The sequence below is a fragment of the Rhineura floridana genome, chromosome 16 (assembly GCF_030035675.1).
Source record: "Rhineura floridana isolate rRhiFlo1 chromosome 16, rRhiFlo1.hap2, whole genome shotgun sequence".
NCBI classification, from domain to species: domain Eukaryota; kingdom Metazoa; phylum Chordata; class Lepidosauria; order Squamata; family Rhineuridae; genus Rhineura; species Rhineura floridana.
In genome coordinates this window covers 18,898,124-18,924,656 of record NC_084495.1, presented here as the reverse complement: position 1 = coordinate 18,924,656, position 26,533 = coordinate 18,898,124, and the positions used below count along the sequence as shown (strand labels likewise).

The window sequence follows — 26,533 nt, the reverse complement described above, 5'->3', positions numbered from 1 at the left end:
TGAATTGGATAGATCTGGCTTGAAATGCGAACTGAATCGCATTTCTCGCCCATCCCTAGTGTGTGTGTGGGAGGGAGTTCTGATCTTATAAGAGAAAAAAATCTATATTTTGTGCACAATTTTATAAATTTCCATTGTCTCACCCCCTTAGCTGCTGCCTGCCAACTCTTTAAAATAACACACTACTACATTTTCTTAGGAGTCACAAGAATGAGAAATGTGTCTTCTCTTTTGAAACCAATGGTCTACTTTGTGCCACCATATGAACTTTTAGACAAGTGTGGTTCAACCTTGGAGCCTCAGATGCTGTTGAACTAAACTACCATGAGCCCTAGCCAGCTTAGACAATTGTAAGGGATGCTGGGAGTTGTAGTCTAACAACATCTGGGAACCCAAAGTTGAAGACCACTGTGTTAGACCTCTTTGGCCCCAGAAAACCAGAAAATACATCACACATACCATGAAATCAAGAACTCAAGTCAGCTTTCTGCACATAATATTTATTAGAAGAACTGTTATGTGGAAGTTAAGCATTTGGTTCAAAGAAAACAGACTGGCAAACAAGGACAATGAAGCAAAGCATCTATATGACCTAGAGCTCCCTTCCCAAAGCAGCTTGCACTGACATGTGTCACTGAGGAAACAAAGCAATCGGTTAAATGGCTTCTGAAATCTCACTTATTGCTCCATAAAAATATGTGCTGTAATTTGTAAAGCACATCTGTTGGAAGCTGGAGCGACAAAAGTCTGTGTAAAACAAAGTCAGCCTAGAAGACAAATATTGACCATGAACTTTTAGCAAAAGACCTTGCCCTAGTCGCTAAGTCAGCTGTTTTATTGCATGTTAGTGTACAGTTGTTCGATGCCAAGAACTGATAATTTGGAGGAGTGCATGATATTTTAACTGGAAGCACTTTTAAAGGATATGAGGAGTCCCTCTCCCAGAGGAGATCAAAAATATTCTACTGTTTTGAAACGTGAACATTAAATGTTTATCTTAATATAGCAACTCAACATGCAAAGGCTTTTAATATTCACTGTCTCATTTGCCTTCCCAACAACTCTGCAAGAGTTAAGCAACTGTGGCCTGAGGCTCAAAATCAGGTTTTGGATAAAAAATGCCACTAACATACCAGCTTCAGAGTGCTGCAGTAAACCAGTCAAAACATTTTTGTGCCTGCCATCAGGGCAGGACTTTTGGGCAGAGGGTCCCATTCAGCAAAATGAGTGGGGCAGGGGAGAGGGCAAACACAGCAGGGGTGAGTGCAGTAATATACATTACCATCTAAATAGCTCCCCCCCCTGAGAAGACCATTAAGTCTAGAGTCTAAAATGGATCACCATATTTAGGCCAGTGGAGAACATTTGGATTTTTGAGTGAATGTCATGGGTGCCACCCATTCTGGTCACTTTGCTCCCCCAGATTACACCCCCTCCAAGACAGAGAGGAAGCATACACAGAGACACACTTCACTTTTCCCAGAGATGTGAGTAAAAGTCTGATGCAGCTGAATTAACCTGGACCTTGAGAAGCACACAAAGTTGAAAGAGGAAGTGGGGGAGTGTGTCCCTGTTCTGACTCCCTCCTCCAGGTCGATGTACTTTTCAAGGGAGAAAAAGGTAATCACCCACACCATGCCATGACCAAGCAGGTAGTGAAGGGGGGGGAGGGCTCAGAGGCTTTGTGGGTGCCAGGGGAAGACCTCAAGGGCACTGTAGCGCTCACATACACCATGGTCTAAAAGTACCTAACAGTACCAGTACATCTCTTCCAATATTCCACAGTTCAGTTCTGGCCACTCTTGTGCACACAATCCTATGCTCACATCAAGGATGACTGACTACATGAGGGACTTCCTTCCATGCAGTCATGATGCATTGTGGAAGGTTTGTCTCTGCCAACTGTAAATTGTATACATTTACTCTGCAAACACCTTGCTGAGCAGTTGTCTCTGAAGCAGGCATGTTAGTAAATTGTAACTGTTTACTTAAATAATAAAAGCTTTAGAATGTTCAATCTCACAACAGAACTGATGGCATTTACATAATAGCTACAATACAACTCATATTGCATATTCAGCCACATTATGTCTCTGGCCAAGCATTTATGGTAGAATGGAAGGGAAGCTAGTGAATATATGGAGCTATCATGTACTGAATCATACCATACTTAGCCCAATCATTGTCTGTTTTATGTGGCAGTAGCTCAACAGGGCCTTGGCAGATATTATCAATCATATGTTGCTCATGTTCCTTAAAAAAAAATAATCTGGAGATTCCAGAAATCAACCCTGGACTTTCTGCATACAAGGCATGTTTGAACTGAGCTATGGCCCCTCCCTATGGGTTAGGGTGGCCAGGTACGCATCGCCAAAAAAGAGGAAATGCATCACCCCCCCCAAAAAAAAGACAAGAGGTCATGTATTTGCATAATATTTGCACATGCCAATTTGTATGTATAGATCCAAATTTGGAAATAATTACTGTAATTGAAGTAGAAATATAATACATCATAGTTGAATAGACTGCGACCAGGCAGCCTGTGCGCCTGGTCAGTACTGCCATCTAGGTGCTGTTGATGGGCAGATTTCAAGGCCCCTGCAAGCTTCCCATCTTATAGCACCTTATCTTTAAACTAAAGTTGGATCAGACAGCTCTTCAAATAGAAAACTCTTTCAAACAGAGGATTGTCCTCTGGGCACATGTCCAACCTCTCAGGTGTGCACATGTTTACATTAATTTTGTTAAAAATCATCCCGAAATCAAAACAAAGGATGCTTTCAGACTGTTGCTATTTTGGGGTGGGATTCAATCACATACCAGCAAATTCAGGTTGCACAATTAAAGTAGATTTGGTGTTCTTGTGCAACCTGCTTCCCCCCCCCCAAAAAACTGGACTTTTTGCAATAAAAGAAAATGCACTGGGCATTGCTTAATAATAATAATTGCTTAATACAACATTGTATAACTTCCCCGCAAACAAATCAGAATGAATGCCCAATAAGTAGCCAACATCATTTAACGTCTCCCCACAAACTTTGTGCAAACAAATCAAGACGAATGCACAATAAATAGGTCATATGGAAGCAACCAGGAATAGTATTTTACTAGAAATTAATACTACAGAATAGGGGCTGTCCTGTCAAATAGGAACGCTGTGTCCCCCCTGCATCTCATTTAGTTTAGCCCTTGGACAGGTTTCTTAGAATTGCATAGCCCCAACAAATTTCCCTCAAGACAAATGACTCGGAGGTGCTCAGCAACTTAGAATCTCCAGTACTGTTTTTGGGGACAGTTGACACTGCCTTTTTGTTTTGTTCCTATTAGGACCAGCCTGCCTGTTACCAGGTGGCTGGCAAAGTTAAGTGAGTGGGTGTGAATCGCTTTCCCTGGGAAAAAGTGGCAAGAGGAGAGTAACTTGAGAGCACAGGAAGCGGGGATGTCTGCTGGTCGGAAGGCACTGGAATCATCCTAGTCCATGTGGCTGCAGACAGACTTTGCTCTGGCCGGGCTCTTCCAAGCTAAGGAAATCCTAAGAGAAAATTGGAGAATGAATGGATCATGACGTACTGGTCAAGGCATGGACACAGCAAAACAATGGCACATTTCAAAAAAGCAGGAAGTGGCACACAACAGCACGGTTGCAATGTGTGTATACAGCATTACATGCGTGCAACTGCTACACAATCCAGGTGCCGCCACCAGATGACAGCCAAAGATGGGGGAAGGTCAATGACTGGATTGGCTGCCACCATGGAGCAGCCACACAGGAACATAGGAAACTGCCTTATACTGAGTTAGACCACTAGTCCATCTAGCTCAGTATTGTCCACACTGGCTGGCCGCAGCTTTCCAGCATTTCAGACAGGGAACATTCCCACCCCTACCTGGAGATGCTGGGGATTGAACTTGGGACCTTCTGCTTGCAAAGCAGATGCTCTACCATGGAGTTATGGCCTTTCTCCTTAGAAGGAGTAGTGGTTAGAGCAGTCCTGTAGCCAGGGTGGGGCAAATGAGTGCATGACCTCCCACACAGCTGTGCTTCACAAACCCCCAATTGTGACATGATAGACAAAGACAGCCTCCATTTAAAGAATGGCAGCTTGTTTTAAGAACAGGAGTAAAGGACACTCCGAAAAATTTAGTGAATAAGGCAGGGTGAGTGCACAACAAAAGCCTCACCTGGAGGAGCCCTCAAAATCTGTTCACTCAAAGACTACCTGACTGATGGTGGATTTTTCGTTATCACAATCATCCTATAATTATTAAAGTGATCCTGGGAAAAACCCAGTCTGTATAGTAGCATGACCCTTGAAGAGTTAATTATTAGAACTTTGTATTGTGGGCTAGAGTTAGACTCCACCCCTTGGACTTTCCTTTGCTCTACTTTTCACTTTCAGTTTCAGCTGTGTTCTCTACCCAGCCAGCAATAAAGAAGCAGTAAAAAGTAAGAGTTTGTTTATTCTGCAGTTATTACAATGAGTAGAACATGATTGGGTTCTTATTGCTAAAGGTTGATATAAAGAGATAACTTAGTGATCTGAAAAATATCTTCCCTAAGTTACCCTTCACTCTTTTAAAGCAAAGGATGAAAACAGCTCTAGAGGAGCAGAAACATGGCTGTGGATACTACCATTAGCTGGCTGGCTGGCCACCTAGACTGTAAATCAGGCCTAATTTCTGGTTTTCCCTATGAGATGTTTTCAGGGTTTCTGGGCAGAAAATCAGCCTAGCAACCAGTTTTAAAAAAATCAGTTACTTTCCATAATTAGTTTCCAGTCACTTAGGTAGTCCTTTATATAGCAACCAGTTAGAAAATTTCACTTGATTGTCCAACAGGAAGAAAAATCTAAAGCTCAGGAACAATACTAGAAGGAGGGACCCTCAAGGAGAAGTTAACACTTTTTGGTATCCCCTGGTTCACTCTTTCTTTAACATCATTTTTTCTTATGAAACAAAAAATGCCAATCATTTAATTCCTGGTGTTCATGCTAAGGCTGAAATCCAATACACACTCGCCTGGGAATATGTCCCATTGAACCCAATGGAGCTTGCTTCTGAGTAGACATGTATTGAATTGCAGCCTAAATCTTTTGTTAACTTGACCCATCACCCATGTTGTAAATAAACACACACTCTGTATGGAGGTGGAGTCGGGGGATGTTACTGCCTTTCAGTTCTCCTGGCCTGGGCCTCACATCCACCAGTGAGTGGGAGGATTGGCTGCACTATGTACTCCCCCCACAAAAAAATGCCCCAGCTAGAATTGTGGTTGCCCCACCTAACAAGTAAGATTAGCTACAGAGCTGGGTTAGAGCGAGGACAAAGATAACAGAGACCAGCATTCAATCAGCCCCACTCAGTCATGTAGCTTACTTTGGACCAGTCACACACTCTCAGCCTAACTCACCTCACAGGGTTATTGTGAAGATAAAATGAGCAGGAGAGAAAAGGACTATGTATCCTATCCTGAGCTCCTTGGAGGAAAGGCAGGATAGAAATGGACTCTGATAATAAATAGTTTTATGTGATTCAGATACAGCTACATTGTGCATCACAGCCATATTGTGTCTGTATCATCGCTGTCAAGTATATTATTAGTATATAATTATAGCAGCTATAATAACAGCAATAAAGCATATTATTAGCATTTCTAAAATGTCTTGGGAGTGTTCAAAGCATGTCACATTCATTATCTCAGTAATCGTAGAACAACTCTTTCAGGTAGGCCAGTATTATCCCTGTATTGTAGGGCTGATAGAGAAAGAGTAGTAGCTCACCCAAGGCCAATTAGGCTGCAATCCTGTATACACATTTTCCTGGGAACAAGTTCCATTGAATTCAATGGGACTCACTCCTGAGTAGACATAACACAGGATTGCTGTGTTAACGGCTTTGTAGGGTGCTCTATAAAGACTGTAAATAAATACATAGAGTTGGAAGGGACCTCAAAGGTTATCCAGCCCAACCCCTTGCCAATGCAAGAAATCCTCTGCTACAGCATTCTGGATAAGTGGCCATCCAGTCTATGCTTAAAAATCTCTAACAAAGGAGAGTCCACTGCCTTCCAAAAGAGTCTGTTCTGCTGTCAAACAGCTCACCCCATCAAGTAGTTCTTCCTAATGTTCAATTTACATCTTTTGTCTTGTCATTTGAACCCACTGATTCGAATCGTACACTCTGGAGCCACAGAGGATACATCTGCACCACAACCTATGCAACAATCCTTCAAATGTTTGAAGATAGCTATCATATCCTGTGTTAAATCGCTTCATCTCCAGGTAAAACATACCCAGTGTCTTCAACCTTTCTCCAAAAAACATCTTGTGGCAAAAAAAAAAACCTTTTCAGAAAAAAAAGCTATGCTAGTGCCACAGCTTACAGTGAACCCCGCTCTATGAGAAATTGTTGGAGAATTTCTATTTCCCCTAGAGAAATTCAGTGAACTGTTCCTCCAATACCTCTGCCCGCAGCTAGGATGGATCATTTTTCAAGAGGCGTTTTGTGCACAGGTCTAGTTTAAAGTTATTTACAATAGAAAGATAGAATTCTGGTGATCTTATTGTGCAATTTCTAACCTGCAATATTTCTGTTCCAATACTTAGCCTCTACACCAGTGTTCTTCACCCTTGGGTTCCCAAATATTGTAGGACTGCAACTCCCATCAACCCCAGCCAGCCTGGCCAATGGTAAGGGATGATGGGAGCTTCAGTCCAACAACATCTGGGGAATCAAAGTTGAAGAACACTGCTCTACACTAGACCTGCTCTCTACTCCTCCATTCTATTTTAATTTATTGCAGAAAAGGCCCACTCACCTAGAAGAGCTTCTCATAGCACTTATCACAGTGGACTATGTCACGATGAATGAAGATTTCATGCAGGCGGTCTCCCATTGGCTTGTGGCATATCCCACACTGTGGATAGAGAAAGAGAGGTAGCTGCAATTTTCATATACCAAGAAGAAGATTTAATATACCCAGAAGAACCCCACATGGTCCCTGGTGGGGCTTCAACAGACAAAAGAAAGTATTTCTTTACACATCTCTGTTGGACGGACCGCATGTCTAATATTATTTTCATAAGTTTATTTTGGAAACATTGCAAATCAATTTTAAGCAGCCTCACAAAGGGCATGTACTCTCAAAGATTTGGAAACACATTGATATTGTTTCATTGAATTACTATCACAACTGTGTGTTCTCAGAATGTAACAAAGACCCAGATTCTGTACCAAGAGAAGCAGAATTCTGAAAATTGAATAAATTATGCAAATGGCATGACTTTGCATGTTGTTTTGTATGGTGACCATGGGGGAAGGGCCCACAGGAATGCTGAATGGGAAAGTCTCCAACTCATGACTAAGGATGGGTGAGAAGTTTGATTCAGTTTGCATTTAAAGCTAAATCTATCAAAGTCGTGCTTTCTGAAACAATATGAGAACTGAAGCACAGCCATCCTTCGAAATTTGTACTTATTTGGATTTTGCAATGCAGTTTACCAACCAACCAATGTTTACAAAAATGCATATGTCAGGAGAAAGTGTGCATAAAAATGAATATATGAGTGAAAATAACATACAAAAATGCATTATATGACAAATTCCTTGCAAAAATGTGTACATTAGTCAAAACTGTTGACAAAAATGTGTTTTATTAGGAGAAACGTGCACTAAAATGCTGGAGAATTTTCACGAGGATTTTTTAAAAATTTCAAATTGTTGCAGAAATGCGTAGAACTGAATTTAAGATAGGAAAAATGAGAAACCGAAGGAACCAAAATTGACACATCTTTCTATCCGTACTCATGACTACTGACAGTCCTGGCCAAGTTCTGAGTTTTGAGACCTTACTGAAGTTTCAAGCCTTTCTTCACAACTAGAAACTTTTCTTTTTTAGGGCAAAGATTCTTTGGCTGCTGAATTCCTGTGCTCTTATTACCAAGCAGTATTGGATCCAAGTTTTGGAAGACTTTTGGCCTACCTCCCTCAGTACTAGTCTACCTCTTCACAACAGCAAGTCCAGGGGCTCTAGTCAGTGGATCAATCCCCTGCTGGGATGTGGGCCCCTAGTAGATACCTGATCATACCAACCCTTGGTGCCAGCTCTTTTTCAAGCATATCTTTGCAGCCCTAATGGCTAGGAATGTGTCTTTTTTAAGGCTGGTATATCCAGTTGAAAGGATCAGATGGCATCGGACAGACCTCTGCATCAAACTCTGAAGAGCTGCTGTCAGTCACAGCAGACGGTACTAAATGGACCAATAGTCTTGGCATGGTATAAAAGGCAGCTTCCTATGTTTCTTCTAAAGCTAAGATTGCCAAGATATAGAATTCTGCAACCCATACTTTGTTCTTGTGTCTGATATTGGGGTGGCCAAACAGAGATCTTGATGCTTGGATACTATTGCAACAAGGTATCCAACAAGGAAGTGTAAAGTACTGGAGTTCCCATTTCATACCCCCTCCTTACTTTTACCTTGCATTATCAATAATAATAATATTAATTAATTAAATTTCTATCTCGCCCTTCCTCCCAGAAGGAGCAGGGCAGCAAACAAGTGACAAAACACTAAATATATATATTTAAAACATAAAAACAAAACATCTGTACAAAATCATAAAAACAAAACATCTTAAAAACAAAATATCTTATTTTTTTAAAAAAAATCTTTAAAAACATCTTTAAAACAATTCCAACACAGATGTGGAGTGGGATTAAGGCCTCCTAAGTTTCAAGCCTTTTAAGGCTTGTTGAAAGAGGAAGTTCTTCAGCATATAGTTCCATGCACATGACGTTTAGCAAAAGAGGGCCTTACCCGGAAGCAGTATTCATGGCAGCAGATTTTGAGGTTCTCAATGGTAATCTTTGCACAGTTGCGGATCTCACGGCCACAATAAGTGCAGATGTCTCCGGAGGGTCTGAAGGAGAGGAGGAGGAAGTGGAGGACTTAGTGGCTTATGGACTAGATCCTGATACAAACTGGTGGCTCAGGTGGTAGTACAAGGAAAAAGGGTTAACACATACACACCCGGCAGCCCCTCCAGTGTCACAGCTCTGATCAGAATCAGATACTTTCTCAAAACTGCTTTAAGTGAAACAAAACACAACAAAACACTAGGAGATCCAGTCATGATCTGCATCTGTTTCTTGCCCTCCCTGCACAAGGGTCTCATGCCCTCTGCCTCTAAACCACACCTTGGGATGCCCCAGCTTTTCTGCCTTTCCAGTCGTGTGCAAACATTTTAAAAATTGGTGAAAATCTAAATCTAGCAAAAGAAAGAAAAAATGACAGCCAGGAAGAGAATATGGTGTGAGCAATCCAATGGGCTGCTTATATAAAACTCTAAAAAAAATGCTCCTCATTTCAAAAGTGTGGAATGTTGTCCCTGTGTAGTAATTATTGCTTGGACTTTTATTATTTGTTTGCTTTTGAAAGGTCCCATCAGTAGCAGCTTCCCAAGCTGATAAATGGCCCTACCTTTTGGGAGGGATGCTATTCAGAAAGCTGGCACTGCCGTAGCTTGTCCTCTCCAGCTCAGACAAATCAGCCAGGCTGCGACTGCAGGATGAAGGCGATAACACAATGTCATTGCTGCATGCAGGAGGATCACTCAAATGTCAGTTGCAAGGCGCATCACTGAGAGATACTGGCAGAGTGAGAGGTTGCTTTCACATTAGAACCCTTTTAATGCTCCTGAGTCTTTTCCTTAATAAGCTGGCTTGAATTAAAATGCACATCCCACACAGCATTTTACTACAATGCTATATTATCCAGCAATGCTCTTCTATTACTCACAAATATAGTTCTATTCTGTGAAGGTCCCCTCCAATATTAATTAAAGGTTTCCTGTTGGCAGGTGCTGCCCATTTTATTGCTTCCTGTTGAGCACAGCAATAGGGTTGTGTTGAGCATTTCTTAACTCCCCAGTGTCCCACTATTTCCCTATCCAGAAACGAAAAGGGGGAAAAAGGAATGAGAGGAAATCAGCAATTAAAGCTGCCCCCTGCTGGGACAACAACAAAAAGTGTCACTGAACCAATTGAGAGAGGCTTTTCAATGGGGCAATTTATCACTAATCTAGCCATGATCAATAGGAAGCAATAAAATGGACAAAGACTGGCAATCAGGAAACATTTAATTAAAGGCAAAGTAGACCCCAAAAGCCTTAATAGCATTTTTTGCCTGTTGGCACTTGATAGGTTAGTGTGTACTCCCATCTTATTTCAAACAAAAAAATGCCATAAATCAGAACTGAAAAAACACAGGAATACAATACAGAAAATACTGGTCTGCGATGGGCTGACACTGATACTGTATAGATGCTCTGCAAAAAGTGGGTAACAAAGGATAGCAACTCCAAGGAAATGCTAATTTGGACACAACTGGAGAAAGTAAGAGGTATTACTGATTCCTAACAAGGATGCTAACTCTCCAGAGCAACTTTGTGCTTCATCCCCTCCTATATCCTTGCCATTTCTCCTCCGCAAGATCAAGTTTGGGAAACCTTCTGCATGTGTGGGACCATTTCCAGTGTCAGCAGAAAGGAACCCAGAAACAAACAAAAACAATCTTGCACATGGACTCATCTAGGGATGTCAGACAATTCCAATGGAAATAGAAATGGGAGTGGAAATTGTTGAAGTTTCCTTATTTGGCTTATGTCCAAAACGGAAATCAATCCAACAAATACAATCAACACCCACTATTGCTGTTGCTTTCAATCCACACATGATATATAACTAATTATATTCCTTCCCCACTTGCATTGTGTTTCCTTTGCATTGAAATGAATGGGGTGCAATAACTTAATGACAATGTAAGTTATGCAATTTATGTTATTAATTGCATAAATTGCATAATTTTGCCACAGCAGACATTGAAACAATTATGCCGCCCGTCAAGATCAGCCACACAGGGCCTTCTCTCAGTCCCGCCAACTAAAACAGCTAGGTTGGTGGGGACTAGAGTGAGGGCATTCTCAGTGGCGGCCCCCACTCTCTGGAACTCCCTCCCGTATGATCTTCGGCATGCCCCTTCCCTGAATGTATTCCGCCAGGCCTTGAAGACCTGGCTTTTCAGACAGGCCTTCGGGACTTCCGGGGAGGGTTAATCTCTATGACAAATTGCCTATTACTCTGAACTGTCATTCTGTATAGTTTTTATCGTTTGTATTGTATTATTATGATGTATTTTATTGTAACCGAGATGTACGTCGCCTAGAGTGGCCATTGGCCAGATAGGCAACACATAAATTAAATTATTATTATTATTATTGAAACAAATAACATTGTTTTGGCAGAAGACGAACTGCAGCAGAACAGAAAAAGTACTGCATGCGACTAATACAGGGTGAAACGGAAAATGATGCCTTGTTACCCCCCTAGACTCATCAAGACATAGAAGTGGCATGTATTTATGTGCTGCAGAGGTAATCACAGACTCACCCATCCCTTTCACATTTTGTTCCCTTACCTATTGTAACGGGGCGAGGATGACAACTCTGTGCTGTTAATGGATTCCTTCACAAAGAGGAGGCCTTTGCTACAGAAGAGTGGAAACAGCACGAAAGAAATTGTTACAAATAAAGATCAAGAGTTAGTGTGATGTGGTGCTTATTTATTTATTTATTATTTATTTTATTTCATTTTTAAACCGCCCATAGCGAATAGCTCTCTGGGCGGTGTACAAAAGATTAAAAGTACAGAAATACAAAATATCACAATAAATAAACTGAAACAAAGAGATTTAAAATTGTAACATTAAACGCTTTAAAATGCCTGGGAGCATAGCCAGGTCTTAACCTGGCGCCAAAAAGATAGAAGCGTCGGCGCCAGGCGTATTTCTTCTTAGGGAGTGTCAGGCTAGGAGCAGGGAGACCCACGTACAGATCCCTGGCTAAGCCATGAAGATCACTAGAGGATAGGGATGGGATCCATTGGCCAGTGCCAGTTCAAAAGCATTCCTTCAACATAACAGGCCTGTATTGATTTGAGTTTGTCCTTTGTCCGCTAGCTGCTGCTTTTACTGATCTGTTTCCCCCCGCCCCTTGGAAAAAAATACATATTAATATATATATATATATATTGCAAGAAATATAGATAAATGAAAGGAAATATCAATAAAATTATTCTTAATATTGGTATCATAGAAGTGGATTTTTTTTAAAAAAAATCAGTTTTCAAACATAGCTGCAGAAAATTGCTACAAAAACATCTGATCCACAATAATACAGAATAAGCAAATTTTCCTGTTGATATTTCTTTTCAAAATATTGATACTGTCTTTAAAATTATCAATATTTCCTTTGAAAATATCAATATCAATATTTTTGGAAGGGAAAAACAGATTGGTAAAAGCAGCAGCTAGCAGACAAAGAACAAACTCGAATAGATATTGACCTGTTAAGGGAATGTTTTCAAACTGGTACCAGCCAAAAGATTCCTTCCCTAGTTGTAGGTTAGGCTGAAAGGAAATGGCTGGCTCACCTTCACCCAGTGAGCATGAGGTGAGTAGGAATTTGATCCCTGATCTCCCAGATCCCGGTCCAACACTCTTAACCACTATACCATAGGCTCATGCACATAGGATTCCTCCACACTGCCACATGGCTGGTGGAGGGCTGTTTTCAGGAAGAGTGGTGAGACTAACCTCCTCATGAGTGCTTCTAGTGCATGGCTAGTCACTATCTCTATCAGCTGAATCTATGTTGCGCATATAAAGTGTAGGAAGAGGAAAAACATGTATGCTGTCCTGATCTCCTTAGAACTTAAGAAATGAAGGCAGAATTCGGCCAACCACACAGCAGCTGTAACTGTCACTGCATGAATTTGACGGGGAGTGTGTGTGATGACTTGTGCACTGAGAATCACAGTAGTGAGAAGAGCCTTCCCTGACCTCCGCTCTTTACCTTGACATGGTGGGGTCTGAGTCATAACCAGAGGCTGAGGGATTCTTAAGCCGAGAAGCAGCCGCACCCCTCTCCTTTGAACCCGTCAAATTCCTGTCAAGAGAAAGGAAATTAGATGAGCAGTGCATCTAATTAGACATCCACTCAGGGACACACATTAGAACAGGACTTCCCAAACTGTGGTCCATGGACCACCAGTGGTCTGTGAGCTTTATTCAGGTGGTGGGCGGGTCTGTAGAAACAGAGCATCATTAAGAGCATGGAAAACATGGCGGAAATGGATTATAAAATGCTTTCTGGAATAAAAGAAAATAAAAATGTTTTCAGCACTTGTCTAAAAATGGAAGGAGCTTTGATGGGACTCCCTGGGCAGAGAACTCTGACTGTGGCGCCATCACCAAAAAGGCCCTGTCTCTGGTACCTGCTGATTGAATATTTGCTAATGATGGACCAAAGATGGATGCTGAACTTAAGGCTTTGGCAGGTTAATATGGCTGAATAATACCCCAACCCAACTATTTAAGAACCCCGTCTTTACCTTCTGATCTGTCTATCACAAATGTCGTTATAGAAAGGCATCCTATGGCTCCTTGGAGAGCTAGTCACTGAGCCATCTCTGAAGGGGTAGTAGGCCATACTGGGAAGAAACAGATATATGACCAGATCAGAGTAACAGAGCAAGAAGCATAAGAACAAAGGAGATGATCCCTTTTTATAGATTATCTGTGGAATACTTCGAAAGTGCATTTTTACAGAACATTCACATCATAAAAAAAAACAACCCTGGAATTTGAAGACATTACAGTCCTTTCTCCATGCTTTTGTTTTGTTCAACACACACTGTTTTTACCCATACATTGCAATGCAGATGGAATGCACGTGTTCCTCTGCATTAGCCCTTGGTTGCTGCAACAAAAGGTATTCTCTCATTTGCTTTTTATGCTTCTAAAGCACATTAAGTCCAATTCTTGTACAGTACAGTCCCACGTTGCACTGGTAGCCTTTATAAGCAGGGCTGACGAGTGGGACCAGCAACAAAACATTGCAGTTCAGAATGCTCCTATTCAGGATTCCAGAAAGCCAGCCATGCACCTTTCCAGAATACTCCATTTCATTCCCATTCTTCCTCATTTCCATTCTTTCGCCAAACAATCAGCCAGTATTCTGTGGTCACTGCCTCATTTGGCTATTTTGAGGGGGCTCTTCCATTAGAGTATTTTTCCCCTAAAGATTTGTTGTCTTTCTCCAAACTTTGACTTTTCCCCAAGCCTGCTAATATCTCCCTCTTGTGCATAGACAGTGCTATTTGGGGCGTTCAAAGACCGGCAACTGAAAAAATGAATTTGCTATTAATATATAGGATTCTGGCCTGAGAGTAGCCATGTTGGTCATATATTTCAAACATTCTGCAGGTCAAGCACAAAGCAGGGGTGATGAGAGTTTCAGCTAAACCCATTGTTTTAGCTAAAGCAATTGCCTGAAAAGGACCTTTTCAGTTGCAGCTCTCCATCTGCGGAATGCACTCCCTGGTGAAATCTGCGTGGTGCTTCATTGACTTCTTTCCGGCACCAGGTAAAGACTTACCTTTTTCCCAGGCAATTGATAAACGGAGATTATGTTGCTCTGTTATTATACTGCATTAGTATGCTGCCAAAGCTTCCCGTAGCTATTGTTGTTGTTTTATTGCTTTGTTTTTATGAAGTGATGTATTTGTTTTTAACAATGTAAGTCGCTTGGAGACCTTCGGGTAACAAGCAACTAACAAATCTGATTAACAACAACAACAATGATTTTGCTTACAGAGGGTTGAACAGGATTGCACACAAGCATGGGATCAGCAAGGTTTGGGTAATGGCAATTTCTACTACAATCATGCTATCCATAGTAACTGAGCTATCTTTAGGCGGTATTCAATACTAGTCCTATTCAGAGTAGACCCAATGACGTTAAAAGACACCATTAACTTAGACGCATTAATTTCAATGGGTCTATTCTGAGTAGGACTTAGTTGAATGCAGCCCTTTCCCTCCCCACCGGCGCTTATCCTTCCTCTTTACTATCCTCTTGTTATCTGGTTGTGATGTTTCCTAAATTATTGTTTCCATTGGTTTCTGATGACTCTCTCTACTATACAGACCAAAATCCGAGACAGGATATACGATTCTCAGGTCTGATTCCCACATACTTTCCTTCTACTGTTCCCTAGAGATTTCTCACTTTACATCTTTTGAACTCCATTCAAAGCCTCTTTACCTTTGCATGTTGAATGCCTGGTTGTTCAGGTGTGATGTTATCCCATGACTGATCTCCAACTTCCTGGCATTGTATGGCTGGTTGCTCAGATACGATGGCATCCTATAACTAGTTTCTGATCTGACAGTATTGTTGGGCTGGCGATTCAGATTCGACGATGTCCTGTGACCACTCTCCAAAACACAGGGGTTGTCCACATAGGTCCTATGCCTGGCCTCAGACATGCCCATAGCAACCCCCCTGGAGAGACTAAAAGAAATGCTAGTTGTCATCAGAGGATGATTCTGTTGGCTATTGCCATGATTAATCATTGGAGTATTTCATCCATAAAGATGGAGAATCTCTGTTTACCGTGATGGCGTGGAAAATAAAAAATTCTGAAGAACCGTGTTTGTTTTGCAAGAATTTTTTTTGTCTCCAATGTCCAAAGCTGAGGGGATACTGAGGTGGTTTGCAAGTTCTATGGTGGATAAAGAGGAGGTAACATTCTCCAGATGAAAAGCAGTTGGAGAGAAAGGAAGCCCACAACATCTGTCAGTGCTAGCAACGCCAAATACTTTGCAAAATTGCAAACTATTTTAATGCTGAGGAGGAGCAAGAGTCAAAGACAAACAAGGCTGCAATCCAAAGCAGAAATCCATAGATCTCGCATCCAAGTAAATGTTGTTTAGGATTAGAATACTGGGGTGATAAAGAAGGAGTTTTTTAACCAGTCTGAAAAACAAGGGAAAGTGCAAGAATGGTAGGATGCACCACTAGAGATGGGCTCCAATCCAGCTAAGTCCTATAGAAAAAATGGAACAAGTTAGTCCCAACTAACTCCCATTGCTTGTAATGGGACTGTCAGAATTAACATTAGCTGGATTTGGAGCATAGATATAAAAGGATGAAGTTGATGGGAATTAAAACAAATAGCCAAAGCATCAAATGAATTGCATCTCATGAAACAAGTTCAGTCAAGTGTTGTGTTTTTTTCACACCAGATTGCCAAATTTTTGGCTATTTGAAATGAATTCAGATCAGGAGGATGTTAGCTTATTCCCATGGATTCTAAAAACACTAGATGAGGAACTCTCAGAGCCACCAATGGAGAACTCAGTGGAAGATGGTTGAAGCCATAACAGAGTGGAGAAAGGTAAATAACACACCATGGACATGATATATTAATTTCTAAACCAGGGCCTCGACACAATCCTTCATAGCATTTTGACAAGTTAATATTTTCCTCTCCTTTTGATAGAAAAATCTAACCAGTAGCTAAGGGATTAACCCGAAGAGAAATTATTAGTCACAGGATGCTTATTGTCAACCTGAAAATAAGTGATGTTCATTCATAAAGATATGCCCAGTTCAGGATTCTCAATAACCACTTGTGTAAAGGGATGGGCAGCATGCTTGTCAAAATAATTAGTGCCACAAAACTAAGATGGGCTGCAAACAACAGAGAGAACATGATTAGATTCAAAAATCATTGGCTGCAAAGCAGTAACATAGAATAAAAATCAGTCTCATTGATTATACAGAACTGCAAAGTAAAAATGCCAGAAAAAATAATGCATCAAGAGAAACATCATCTCTGGAAGCACTAGAGTGCAGATAGATAATGGTATGGGTCCACAAGATAAGTGAATAGTAATTGTAATGGTACATGCAATTTTGCTTGACAGTTTAAGAAGGCTGTAACATTTATAATATAAATTTGAATAGATTGGCAAGATAGGAAAGAATGAGATCAATGATTTAGAATGATGCATGGGAAGGGACTCAAGAACTCAAAACACTGAATCTAGAGATACGAAGATTAATAATTATTTACAGCTTTAATATAAGAAAAAAAGTGAAGCGACTGTTTTCTCTTGACCAACACGGAACAATTGGACTGAAGTCACAGAAGATTTAGAATGAATATTTGTAACAATGTCCTAACCATAAACCACTGTAGTATCATGGCATAAGTAGTTATTGTGATGATCCTGCCCTTACACTAAGATCTGCTTCAGAAGTCCTGCTTGCATGCCCACTCTTAAGATTGGTTAGGTTGGCATCTTCAAGAGAAAGGAGAGTCATGGAACTCCCTTCCAAATTACTTGGCTTAATCCATTCAGTACAGGATTTTAAGAGAGCACTGAAAACCTGTCACTCCTGCCTTTCATTAAGAATAGTTCATGGCTATTGTGATTCAGAGCAGCTTTCTCATAGTAATAGTATGCCTATCTGATGTACCTCATACCAAGGCTGAGAGACTGTAGCTTGCCTAAGGCCTCCTCAGTTTATGGCAGAGACTAGATTTGAACCTGGGACTTCCTGATTGATAGCTCAGCCACTACACTATGTCCTGATGGAAGATGGAGTCCAACATCTGGAGGGCCACAAGCTCCTCCATCCCTGATGTACAGCATCTTTCCAGGCCACAGCTCAGAAGCTGTGCGAATGATGAGGAATGGCAACCCTGAGACACTGCAGCCTGTTGTAGTTCCTTACCCTGATGCGCTTGAGTCTGATCCATGCTCTCCTTGATGGCTCTCCAAAGTGGCAACACCGCTCTCTGTAGAGAGGGAGCTGGACCTGCCAAGGGAAGAGAGAGGATACAGGCATTCTGAACTCTCTCTCTCTCTCTCTCTCTGTATAAACCAGTTTTCATGCTTTCCAGCTTTCCATTGTTGCAAGGATTTGAGCAGAGATGGCTGCAAAAGCAAGCATCCCTGCACTCATCTTGTGAGCAAGTCTGGGACGAACAGGGCCCTGCTTACAGCATATTGTGAGCAAGACAAGGAGAGCCCTGCTCACCTCAAAGCCGCAAACACTGCTATTGCTACTGTCAATTTAATTCCTCTCCATTTCTCGTTTTTCCAATTTTAAGTTGGTTCAGCCCATTCCTGCATACATTTTTGAATTATTATATTTTTCAAAGAAATCTGCATGAAAATGTGTAATTTGTGTGTGCATGTCTTCTAACATACACATTTTAAGGGGTATGCAATTTTGCCTAGTATATGCATTTTTGCAAGCAATTTTCCCCAAACGCAATGCATTTCTGTACAATATTTTCTGTGCGTATGCATTTTTCTCTGTGCACTTTTTACGAATGTACTCATTTTTATATATATTTTTTGGCTGGAGAGCTGCATGACACAATTCACAAGAGTGTGAATTTTGCAGGAGAGTTGTGCTTTGGTTTGTGTATTGGTTGGGGAAGTGCAAAATTTGTAAGTTCACATTAAAATGCGAACAAAACAAATTTCTCCTTCATTCCTCCTCCTGCCCCAGAGGCCCAGTTATTTACCCTGGAACAGAGGACAGGCGGTGCTGGGCTCTCCATAGGGCTTGGTTGAACTTGTTTCCACATTGGAAATGCTACTGGGACTACCAATCCCATCATCCCTGGCTGATGCTACTTGCCTCTGAGGGCCTTCCAGGTACAAGGCATGTACTTTTCCACAGAGCTGTGCCTCACCCCAGCAAAATCTGGTTTTGAATCCAGCACTCACCTGGCATTGTCCAGTTCTGATCCATCCCTCTTGGCAGCTCTCAGGAATTCGCTTTGGGTGCCACTGGTATTAAGACTGCTTTCACTGGACCGTGAGCCAGATCTGACCAAGGGAAGATAGTAACACTGGCAAATCATATCCATTTAAAAGTTGAATATAGGTGCTGTGTACTTCTGAATACCAGTTGCTGGGAATCACAAGAGGGGAGAATGCTATTGCACTCATGTCCTGCGTGTGGGCTTCCCAAAAGAGGCATCTGGTTGGCCACTGTGAGAACAGGATGCTGGACTAGATGGGCCACTAGCCTGATCCAGCAGGGCTCTTCTTGTGTTCTCATTTAAAAACATGATAGGCAGGGTCTCACTTTTGTATGGCATCTAGTATTTTTATTATTATTATTACCATTCTTTTTACCCCGCCCTTTTTCCAAAACTGGAACTCACGGCGGCTTCCAGATAAAAGCACACATATAATTAAAAACATACAAAAGTCTAGATTAAAATCAAATTAAACAATTTACAGTATTAAAACACTTCATACATACAGTTAAAATAATTCAAACTCAGTTTAAAATAATACAGTTTGGCAACAGCCATGCAGCATCCTTCAAGACCTGTCCTTAACAGCTTTCACTTCCAAAGGCTTGTTGAAATAAAAAAGTCTTTGCTTGCTGACGGAAGGACTGCAAGGAGGGGGCCATTCTTGCTTCCTTAGGAAGGGAGCTCCAAAGCCCCGGGGCAGCCACCGAAAAGGCCCTATCTCGCGTCCCCACTAGTCGTGCTTGTGAGGACGTAGGTATCGAGAGAAGGGCCTCTCCTGAGGATCTCAGGGCCCGGGCAGGCTCATATAGGGAGATACAGTCTGACAGATAGCCTGGACCTAAGCCATATAGGGCTTTATAGTACATAAGCTGTGTTTAAAATGATCAGTTGTTAGTGATTACAACAAAGTTAACTGGTGGCATTCAAAAGTGGGAGGAGCAAGCTTGCAATGACTGAAAGCGTGAACAATCTCCAGTTCAAATCTCAATTTATCTCATTAGGTGGCTTGAAGCAAATCCTTATTTTAAGCAAACCTATCCCCTCCTCCCACTGGCATACCTTACAAAGATATAGTAAGATGTGCAAGATCATTTTGAACTTTCCAAAAGTTCTGCATAAGTATTAAATATTACAATTATAATTCACATTAATTCATCATTGCTTCTATGCCCAGGCTGGGTCTCCCTGTGCCTGTGGAGCAGACCCCAAGTTTTTATCAAACAAAAACCCAAGAGAGGGGGAGAAACAGGCCTATAGTGACTCAGTGGCACAGAAACTTGACTGACCAAGAGAATAAAAAACTGACAATTGAGTGGGAGAAGTAGTGAAAAATGTAGTGGCTTGAACTGTGCACATTTTATTGCAGGGCGCAGTTGTATGTAGAGATGTGAAAGCCCAGGAAAAAAACAGAAAAATTGGAGGGGGGGGGAACAGGTTTTTACCATTTTTTCCCAAAGCCTTTTTTGTTTTGTTTTTTGAAAAATTGGGAAAATGGGGAAAAATGAAGAAAAAATGGATTACGGAATGTTTTATTTTAGCATGATGAATAAAATGTTTCATTGAATCTTGCCCTCCTCCCCTTTTTCTCAGTTCTTTTAATGGGAATGGACGCTTTATGTCTGCTTGACACTGTGGAGGACTAGCGGAGACATAAGTAATTTTATTTGCTATTAATGTCGATTGTTTCTTCTGTTGTTTTTTAAATTGTTTTTTGCCTGCTCCTCATAAACTGGCAAAACGAAAGAGGTTCCTTACACTTCAGGTGTTCCTTACAGTTCAGGTGTTCCTTACAGTTCAGGAGCTCGTAGATCCATTTGTTACAAAAAAAATAAAAATTTTAAAAAGTAAATTCAATTTGTGATAATTATTTGAATAAAATGTACTTTTAATATACCAAATGTGATAATTTTATGCCAAACCAACTTGTACATAATTACATTTTATGCTCCTGAAGTAACAAAGTGACTTTCAATGGGTAAAAAGTGCTAATATTGCACTTTTTCCATTTTTCTAAAAATTTTTCCATGGCTTCAAAATTTCCAGAAATTTTACATCTCTAGTTGTATGTAAGGATTATTGAAGCAAGAGTTACTTCTACATCACTAATGAAAAATGCCACTGAGTGTATGTGTGGTGCCACACTGGCTACAGCTTCACAAGCACAGGAAGACTCAGCCTGGGCATTGAGGGAATAATAATAATAATAATAATAATAATAATAATAATAATAATAATAATAATAAATTTTATTTGTTAGTCGCCCATCTGACCGACTTCACAGACACTGGGCGACTTACAGCAAAAATACAATATAAAACAATATACAATGAGCAATCAAACATAAACATCAATCCATCTACAATTAATATAATATAAAACCTAGCCCACCCCAAGAATCCCATAGGCCTGCCTGAATAACCAGGTCTTTAGGGTTCGGCGAAAGACCGTCAGGGAGGAGGCATGATGGAGGTCAAAAGGGAGCAAGTTCCAGAGGGTGGGGGCCATGATCGAAAAAGCCCTCTCTCTGGTCCGCACCAGCCTAGCTGTTTTCACCGGTGATGAATTCCGCCCTGGGCGCCTACTGGTAGGAAGGGCGGGATATAAATCTAATTATTATTATTATTATTATTATTAATAATAATAATAATAATAATAATAAATTAATGTGAGTTATAACAACTATATATCGTTATATAGGACACCATAACTGAATGGTGTCCTAGAGACAACTGAGCTACGAAAGAGCCTCAATGAAGGCAAGGTTCAGCAAGGTCCCCTGTGATGTTCCAATATTAATGTATATATGGTAAGTGTTGTTGTTTAGAAGATACATGGTAAGTGGAGTGAAAGAGGGGGGGTGAATGGGCAGTAGAATGCAAGATGATTGGCTGAGTAAAATGGCTGAACGTATAAAAGGAAGAGTGAGAGTGGAATCTGGGGGGGAGAAGAGAACTGAGTGGGTTGCTTGGTGGGGTTTAGAGAGTTGTTTACCAGGAGGGAGGTGGAGTTCGGATTAGTATTGAGTAAAACCATATGCTTATGTGCCTTAAGAAGAAATCTTGTTAATCTTGTTAGCTTTGTTATCTGTAATAAATACTTAATTTGGTTTACCAAAGGCCTGATCCTTGGCTGGGGTTTCACAGACCAGAAGGGAGGGTAAGGTAATGACCAAGGCTGAAGGGGAACTGTAACAAATGGTGGCAGCGGTGAAGATAATAACAATACCAGTATTCAGAGTCTCTGGGAATACTAGTATTGGGACGTTACTGGTGGTTGCCTAGCAGGGGGATCTGTTGAGATCTGTGCTAGAGCGGGGAGAGAAACCATAAGAGAGAGCGGTCCGGACTGGTGGAGTCCCTGGTGGTGCCTAGTGACAGGCAGTAACCACGAGCAGGTAGGAACCTGACAGGGAGAGCCAGGGAGGGGCGTCACATCCCCTTATATGAAAACTTCTAGAGAAGGTGCCACATCTGAGCTCTTGAACAAACTGTACCAAGCAATGAAGGTGGGACAGTTTGTCTGCCTCCTTACTTCGCCAGGTGAGCTTCCACCTTTCTGTACTCTGTGTCGCTCAGGCTCTCGTATGCCATCTCTTGTGTAGCCTTCCTCTCAAAGTCAGATAAAGATCTGCAAGAAGAAAATAGACTAATTCCAGTCCTGGAGATGACCCATCCTAAATCATAAAATTGCCTGAAGGTCTTCCTTGCTTCCAAATCCCTTTAGAACTCATCATAATGGTATCAGTGAGGAGGTTGAAGGAGAGTAGTAATTCACCCACATGAACAGAGTTATGGACAGCAAGATGTATAAAGATAATCATTAACTTAAATCTTTGTAAACTAAGACAACAAAGCTGATTAGTCTACCAGAAGTCACTCTCCCTAGGGATGTGGAGGGATTGACTAGAGCCGGGATGGACAGCCTGTGCCCTCCAAATGTTGTTGCTCTACAATTCCCATCATCCTTGACCATTGGTTAGGTTTAGGTTAGGTTTACTGAATTTATGAATCACTTCCCACAACAAAAAGTCCTGAAGCAATTTACAACAAGAATAAAATACAGTAATAAAAAATATCCAGATATTAAAAATGTAGACAGAGTGTGGATGGGATCTGTAGGCCAGTACCTGTTCCAAAGCATTCCATTGACTTAATAGGCTAGTATCTATTTGGGTTCATTAATTGCCCGCTGCTTTTACCAATCCATCTTTCCCAAGCAAAAATGTTGATATTAATATTATTATTTTTAAAGGAAATATTGATAATTTTAAAGGAAATATCAATATTTTGAAAGGAAATATCAATAAATGAAAGGAAATACTGATACAATTATCATTCTTAATATGGATATTTTAGAGGCAAATTTTTAAAAAACAAAATCTGTTTTTGAAAACCGCCAAGGAAAATCACTATAGAAAAATCCGATCTGCAACAATAGCAAGTAAGTGAATTAATGGGAAATTCTGTATCAGTTCTGAATTGGGCAGAATACTAGCACAGCCCTAAGTCAGAGTAAAAACATCCAGTCATTGGCGCTGGCCAAACGCTCGGGAAAACAAAAACATCTTTACCTAGTGCTGAAACGACGACAAACTGGGGGCCAGGTGGGCCTACCTGGGGAGAGCATTCCATAAACAGGCAGCTAATGCGGAAAAGATGTGTTCTGTCATCGCCACACTCTGGGACCTCCCTTGGAAGTGACATATAGAAAAGGGCCTCAGAAGATGATCTCAGGGTCCAAGCAGGTTCATTGGCCCTGCTGGCTAGGATGATGGGAGTTGAGAGACCAACAACATTTGAAGGGCTACAGGTTTGCCTCCCCTGCTCTAGAGGTATTTGTTGACTCTGATGGCATGTTCATAGGATGATGCAAATACAAAGTTCTAACACTTGCAGTGAATATCTTTCATTGGGGGTCACTATCCATTGCGCCATTTCTCCTCCTCCAGCATATCATGACAGCCAGTTCCTCCAAGATTATCTGGATCATCATGCATTACAAGAACCTTGGTTGACTGCTCCCTACACAGCTAGCCAACCTATTTTGTTGCTGTTTCATTTCAGAGCAGTGGCTGCTGGTGGCAGTATGTCAGTGGGGTACTAGAACGCTGTCCAAGGGGCTGAAACAGCACCTTGAAAGTTCAGACTAAAATCCAGAGCAGATTCCACTGCCCCACTGACATACAGCCACCAGCCACCATCTCAGAAAATGGCCTTTTCATGAAATGAGGCTCTTTTCCTAATATAGTTGAAATCCAGTTCAAACCTTCTGATAGTGAGATACAAAAAAGACCAGTTTTTCCCTTTTCTTACGTACCTTTTTGAATCAACACCCTTATCATTGTCAAAGTGGGTGGGCACATTGTATCTTGCTCCCGAGAGAGTATCTGTGCTGTCCCTAGTGAAAGAGCAGGCCCTGTCAAGAGACAGAGTTATAGTTCAGTGCTGGAGGAAGAATTAATGCCCTAATGTGCTTGTTTTCTTCCCCCTTCATCCCCTTTTCCTTATATATATTAGACTGTAAACCTACGGGCAGGGACTTTGTTGTTTTAAAGTCCTTGTCAAAGCACTTTCACTGCTTACATGCAATTGGGGATTCTATTGTGGTTGCGGATTTGCACCCCAGTTTTCCCATAGGACTGCCATCCATGCTCACAGCCACATGCATGCTCACACAGAATCCTTACTTGGCTGCGACTGGTTGATGCTCACTGAATTCTGTGACTCGTGAACTTGGGCTCCCATATTTGACCTCTCCGATGGAGCTTCCCACTTTGTCATCCGGGGCAGATCTGTCAAGTAAATTTCCAGCGACACTTTAGGATACAAACAACACATGAAGAATAAGGCTTCAGTGAGCATGACAGCTGTATATTCTACCTCCAGTACCAATGTCAGTTGCTTGGGAGAACAGCAGCTGGGGAGATTGCAGCTGTGTTCAGATTCTGCTTATGGGCTTCCCATACGCATCTGGTTGGCCATCATGAGAACAGGATACTGGATAACAGGATACTTTTGGTCTGATCCACCAGGGCTCTTCTTATGTTCATATATCTCATTTCCTAGTATTAACTTTCCGTTTGTGTGTGTCAGACTGGGAACAGGGAGACCCAATTCAACTCTCCAGCTTATGAAGTGGGGGACCTTGGGCAGAGGCTGTGTAATGTAGTGGTTAGAGTGTCACACTAGGGCTAGGAAGACGCAGATTCAGAGTCACAAGTGGCATCGAAACTGACTGGGTGAGCTTGGGCCAGTCACCATATCTCCACGTAACCTACCTAAGAGGGAAGGGAAGGGCCAAAACCCAGTGGTAGAGAATGAGCTTTGCATGCAGTAGGTCCCAGGTTCAATCCCCGACATCTCCAGGTAGGTTTGGGAGAGACCTCTGCCCTGGAACCCTGGAGAGCCACTGCCAGTCAGTGTAGACACTACTGAGCTAGATGGGCCAGTGGTCTGATTCAGTATAAGGCAGCTTCCTATGTTCCTAGTGAAAAGGTTAGGCCAGAGGCAGATGCATCATTTGTGTGCAAAAGGTTCAATGTTCACTCGCTGGCATCTCCTGGTAGAACTCCTGTCTGAAACCCTGGTGAGCTGCTGCCGGGTGAGATGAACCATTGGCTTGACTTGGTATAAGGCAGCTTCTCATGTTCTGATGCATTTCACATTGTTCTAGTTCAAGGTTCTAGTTCTGATGTACAAAGCCCTATGCAGCTTGGGACCAGGATACCTGAAAGACCGTCTTACCCCTTATATACCCAGTCGATGACTATGCTCTGCAGGTGAGGGCCTCCTGCAGATACCATCTCATCAAGAGGTCCATTCTGCACAACACAGGAAAAGGACCTTTAGTGTGGCGGCACCTACCCTGTGGAATTCCCTCCCCTTAAATACAGTATTAGACAGGCGCCATCTTTTCGGTGCCTATTGAAGACTTTCCTCTTTCAACAAGCCTTTTAAGTTGAGACCTATCCCAGTCTGCATCTGTGTTGGAATTGCTTTTTAATATGTTCTTAAACTTTCTTTTTAAAAATGTTTTTAATCTTAGAAGATGTTTTGATAGCTTTTTAAAGTAACGTTTTTGAAGACATTTTGTTTTAATGTGTTTTAAAGTTTGTTTTTATGAAGTTGTAATGTTTGCTGCCCTGGGCTCCTGCTGGGAGGAAGGGTGGGATATAAATCAAATAATAATAATAATAATTGTTGCTGTTGTTAGGGGTGAACTGACAGTGGCTGTAATTGCAATTATGCTTACTTTTTCAGGTGGAGACTAATTTCAAGATTTTGAAATGGGTGACTGGGGGAGCGGACCCGTTTCAGGGGTGGCAGCAATGAAATTAGGTGGATACTCTTGGCAATGAGCAGCTTCTGCCATGGCAGTGATTTAATAAAACTGAATTGAATTGCTGTGGCAGTGAGATGAGTGGTAGTTGCATCCTCCCCACCTCCCATTATTAGGGGGTGGTGGAAAAGTTTAGCCACAGCCTTTGATGTCAATTCAGGAACCTCCTGGGTGGGGAAAATAACCGCAGTCAGAGCTTCACTTCTGCTGCCCATTCCAGCACAGGCAGTGACAAAAGTCTTTTTTTTCCCCCTAAAAAGAGGAAGCCACTACTGCTCACCTTTCCGCCACAATAAACTTTGGCCACTCATGGGCATCTGCAGGAATTTTTCGGGGGTAGGAAGAGTACAACACTGAAAGGAGTGAGCAGGATAATGAAAAATAGTGCCTGTACATTTTGCCTCATATCTCAGGTTCCAATGTTAGAAAATCACTTAAGAAGGAAGGAAGCAAGCAAGCAAGGAAGCAAGGAAGCAAGGAAGGAAGCAAGCAAGCAAGCAAGCA

At 41.6% G+C, this 26,533-nt stretch overlaps 1 protein-coding gene across 12 annotated transcripts in view; it reads right to left on the bottom strand.

Moving 5' to 3' along the window:
- Positions 1-494: 494 nt before the first annotated feature.
- The window catches only part of ZNF185 (zinc finger protein 185 with LIM domain), a 76,077-nt gene continuing 50,038 nt past the window's right edge, over positions 495-26,533 (bottom strand). For 7 of the 12 annotated variants that reach the window (XM_061598806.1, XM_061598808.1, XM_061598807.1 and 4 more), the window contains 13 exons: positions 24,378-24,482; positions 24,008-24,106; positions 22,223-22,318; positions 18,651-18,752; positions 17,644-17,727; positions 15,163-15,411; positions 13,448-13,546; positions 12,910-13,002; positions 11,475-11,543; positions 9,480-9,560; positions 8,817-8,919; positions 6,818-6,916; positions 495-3,532 (listed from right to left, as the gene is read on the bottom strand). In XM_061598806.1, coding sequence (XP_061454790.1) covers positions 6,818-6,916; positions 8,817-8,919; positions 9,480-9,560; positions 11,475-11,543; positions 12,910-13,002; positions 13,448-13,546; positions 15,163-15,411; positions 17,644-17,727; positions 18,651-18,752; positions 22,223-22,318; positions 24,008-24,106; positions 24,378-24,482 — 1,279 coding nt within the window. In that variant the 3' untranslated portion in view covers positions 495-3,532. The remainder of the gene's footprint in view (positions 3,533-6,817; positions 6,917-8,816; positions 8,920-9,479; positions 9,561-11,474; positions 11,544-12,909; positions 13,003-13,447; positions 13,547-15,162; positions 15,412-17,643; positions 17,728-18,650; positions 18,753-22,222; positions 22,319-24,007; positions 24,107-24,377; positions 24,483-26,533) is intronic. The other 5 variants (XM_061598811.1, XM_061598814.1, XM_061598810.1 and 2 more) reach the window with 5 other exon arrangements.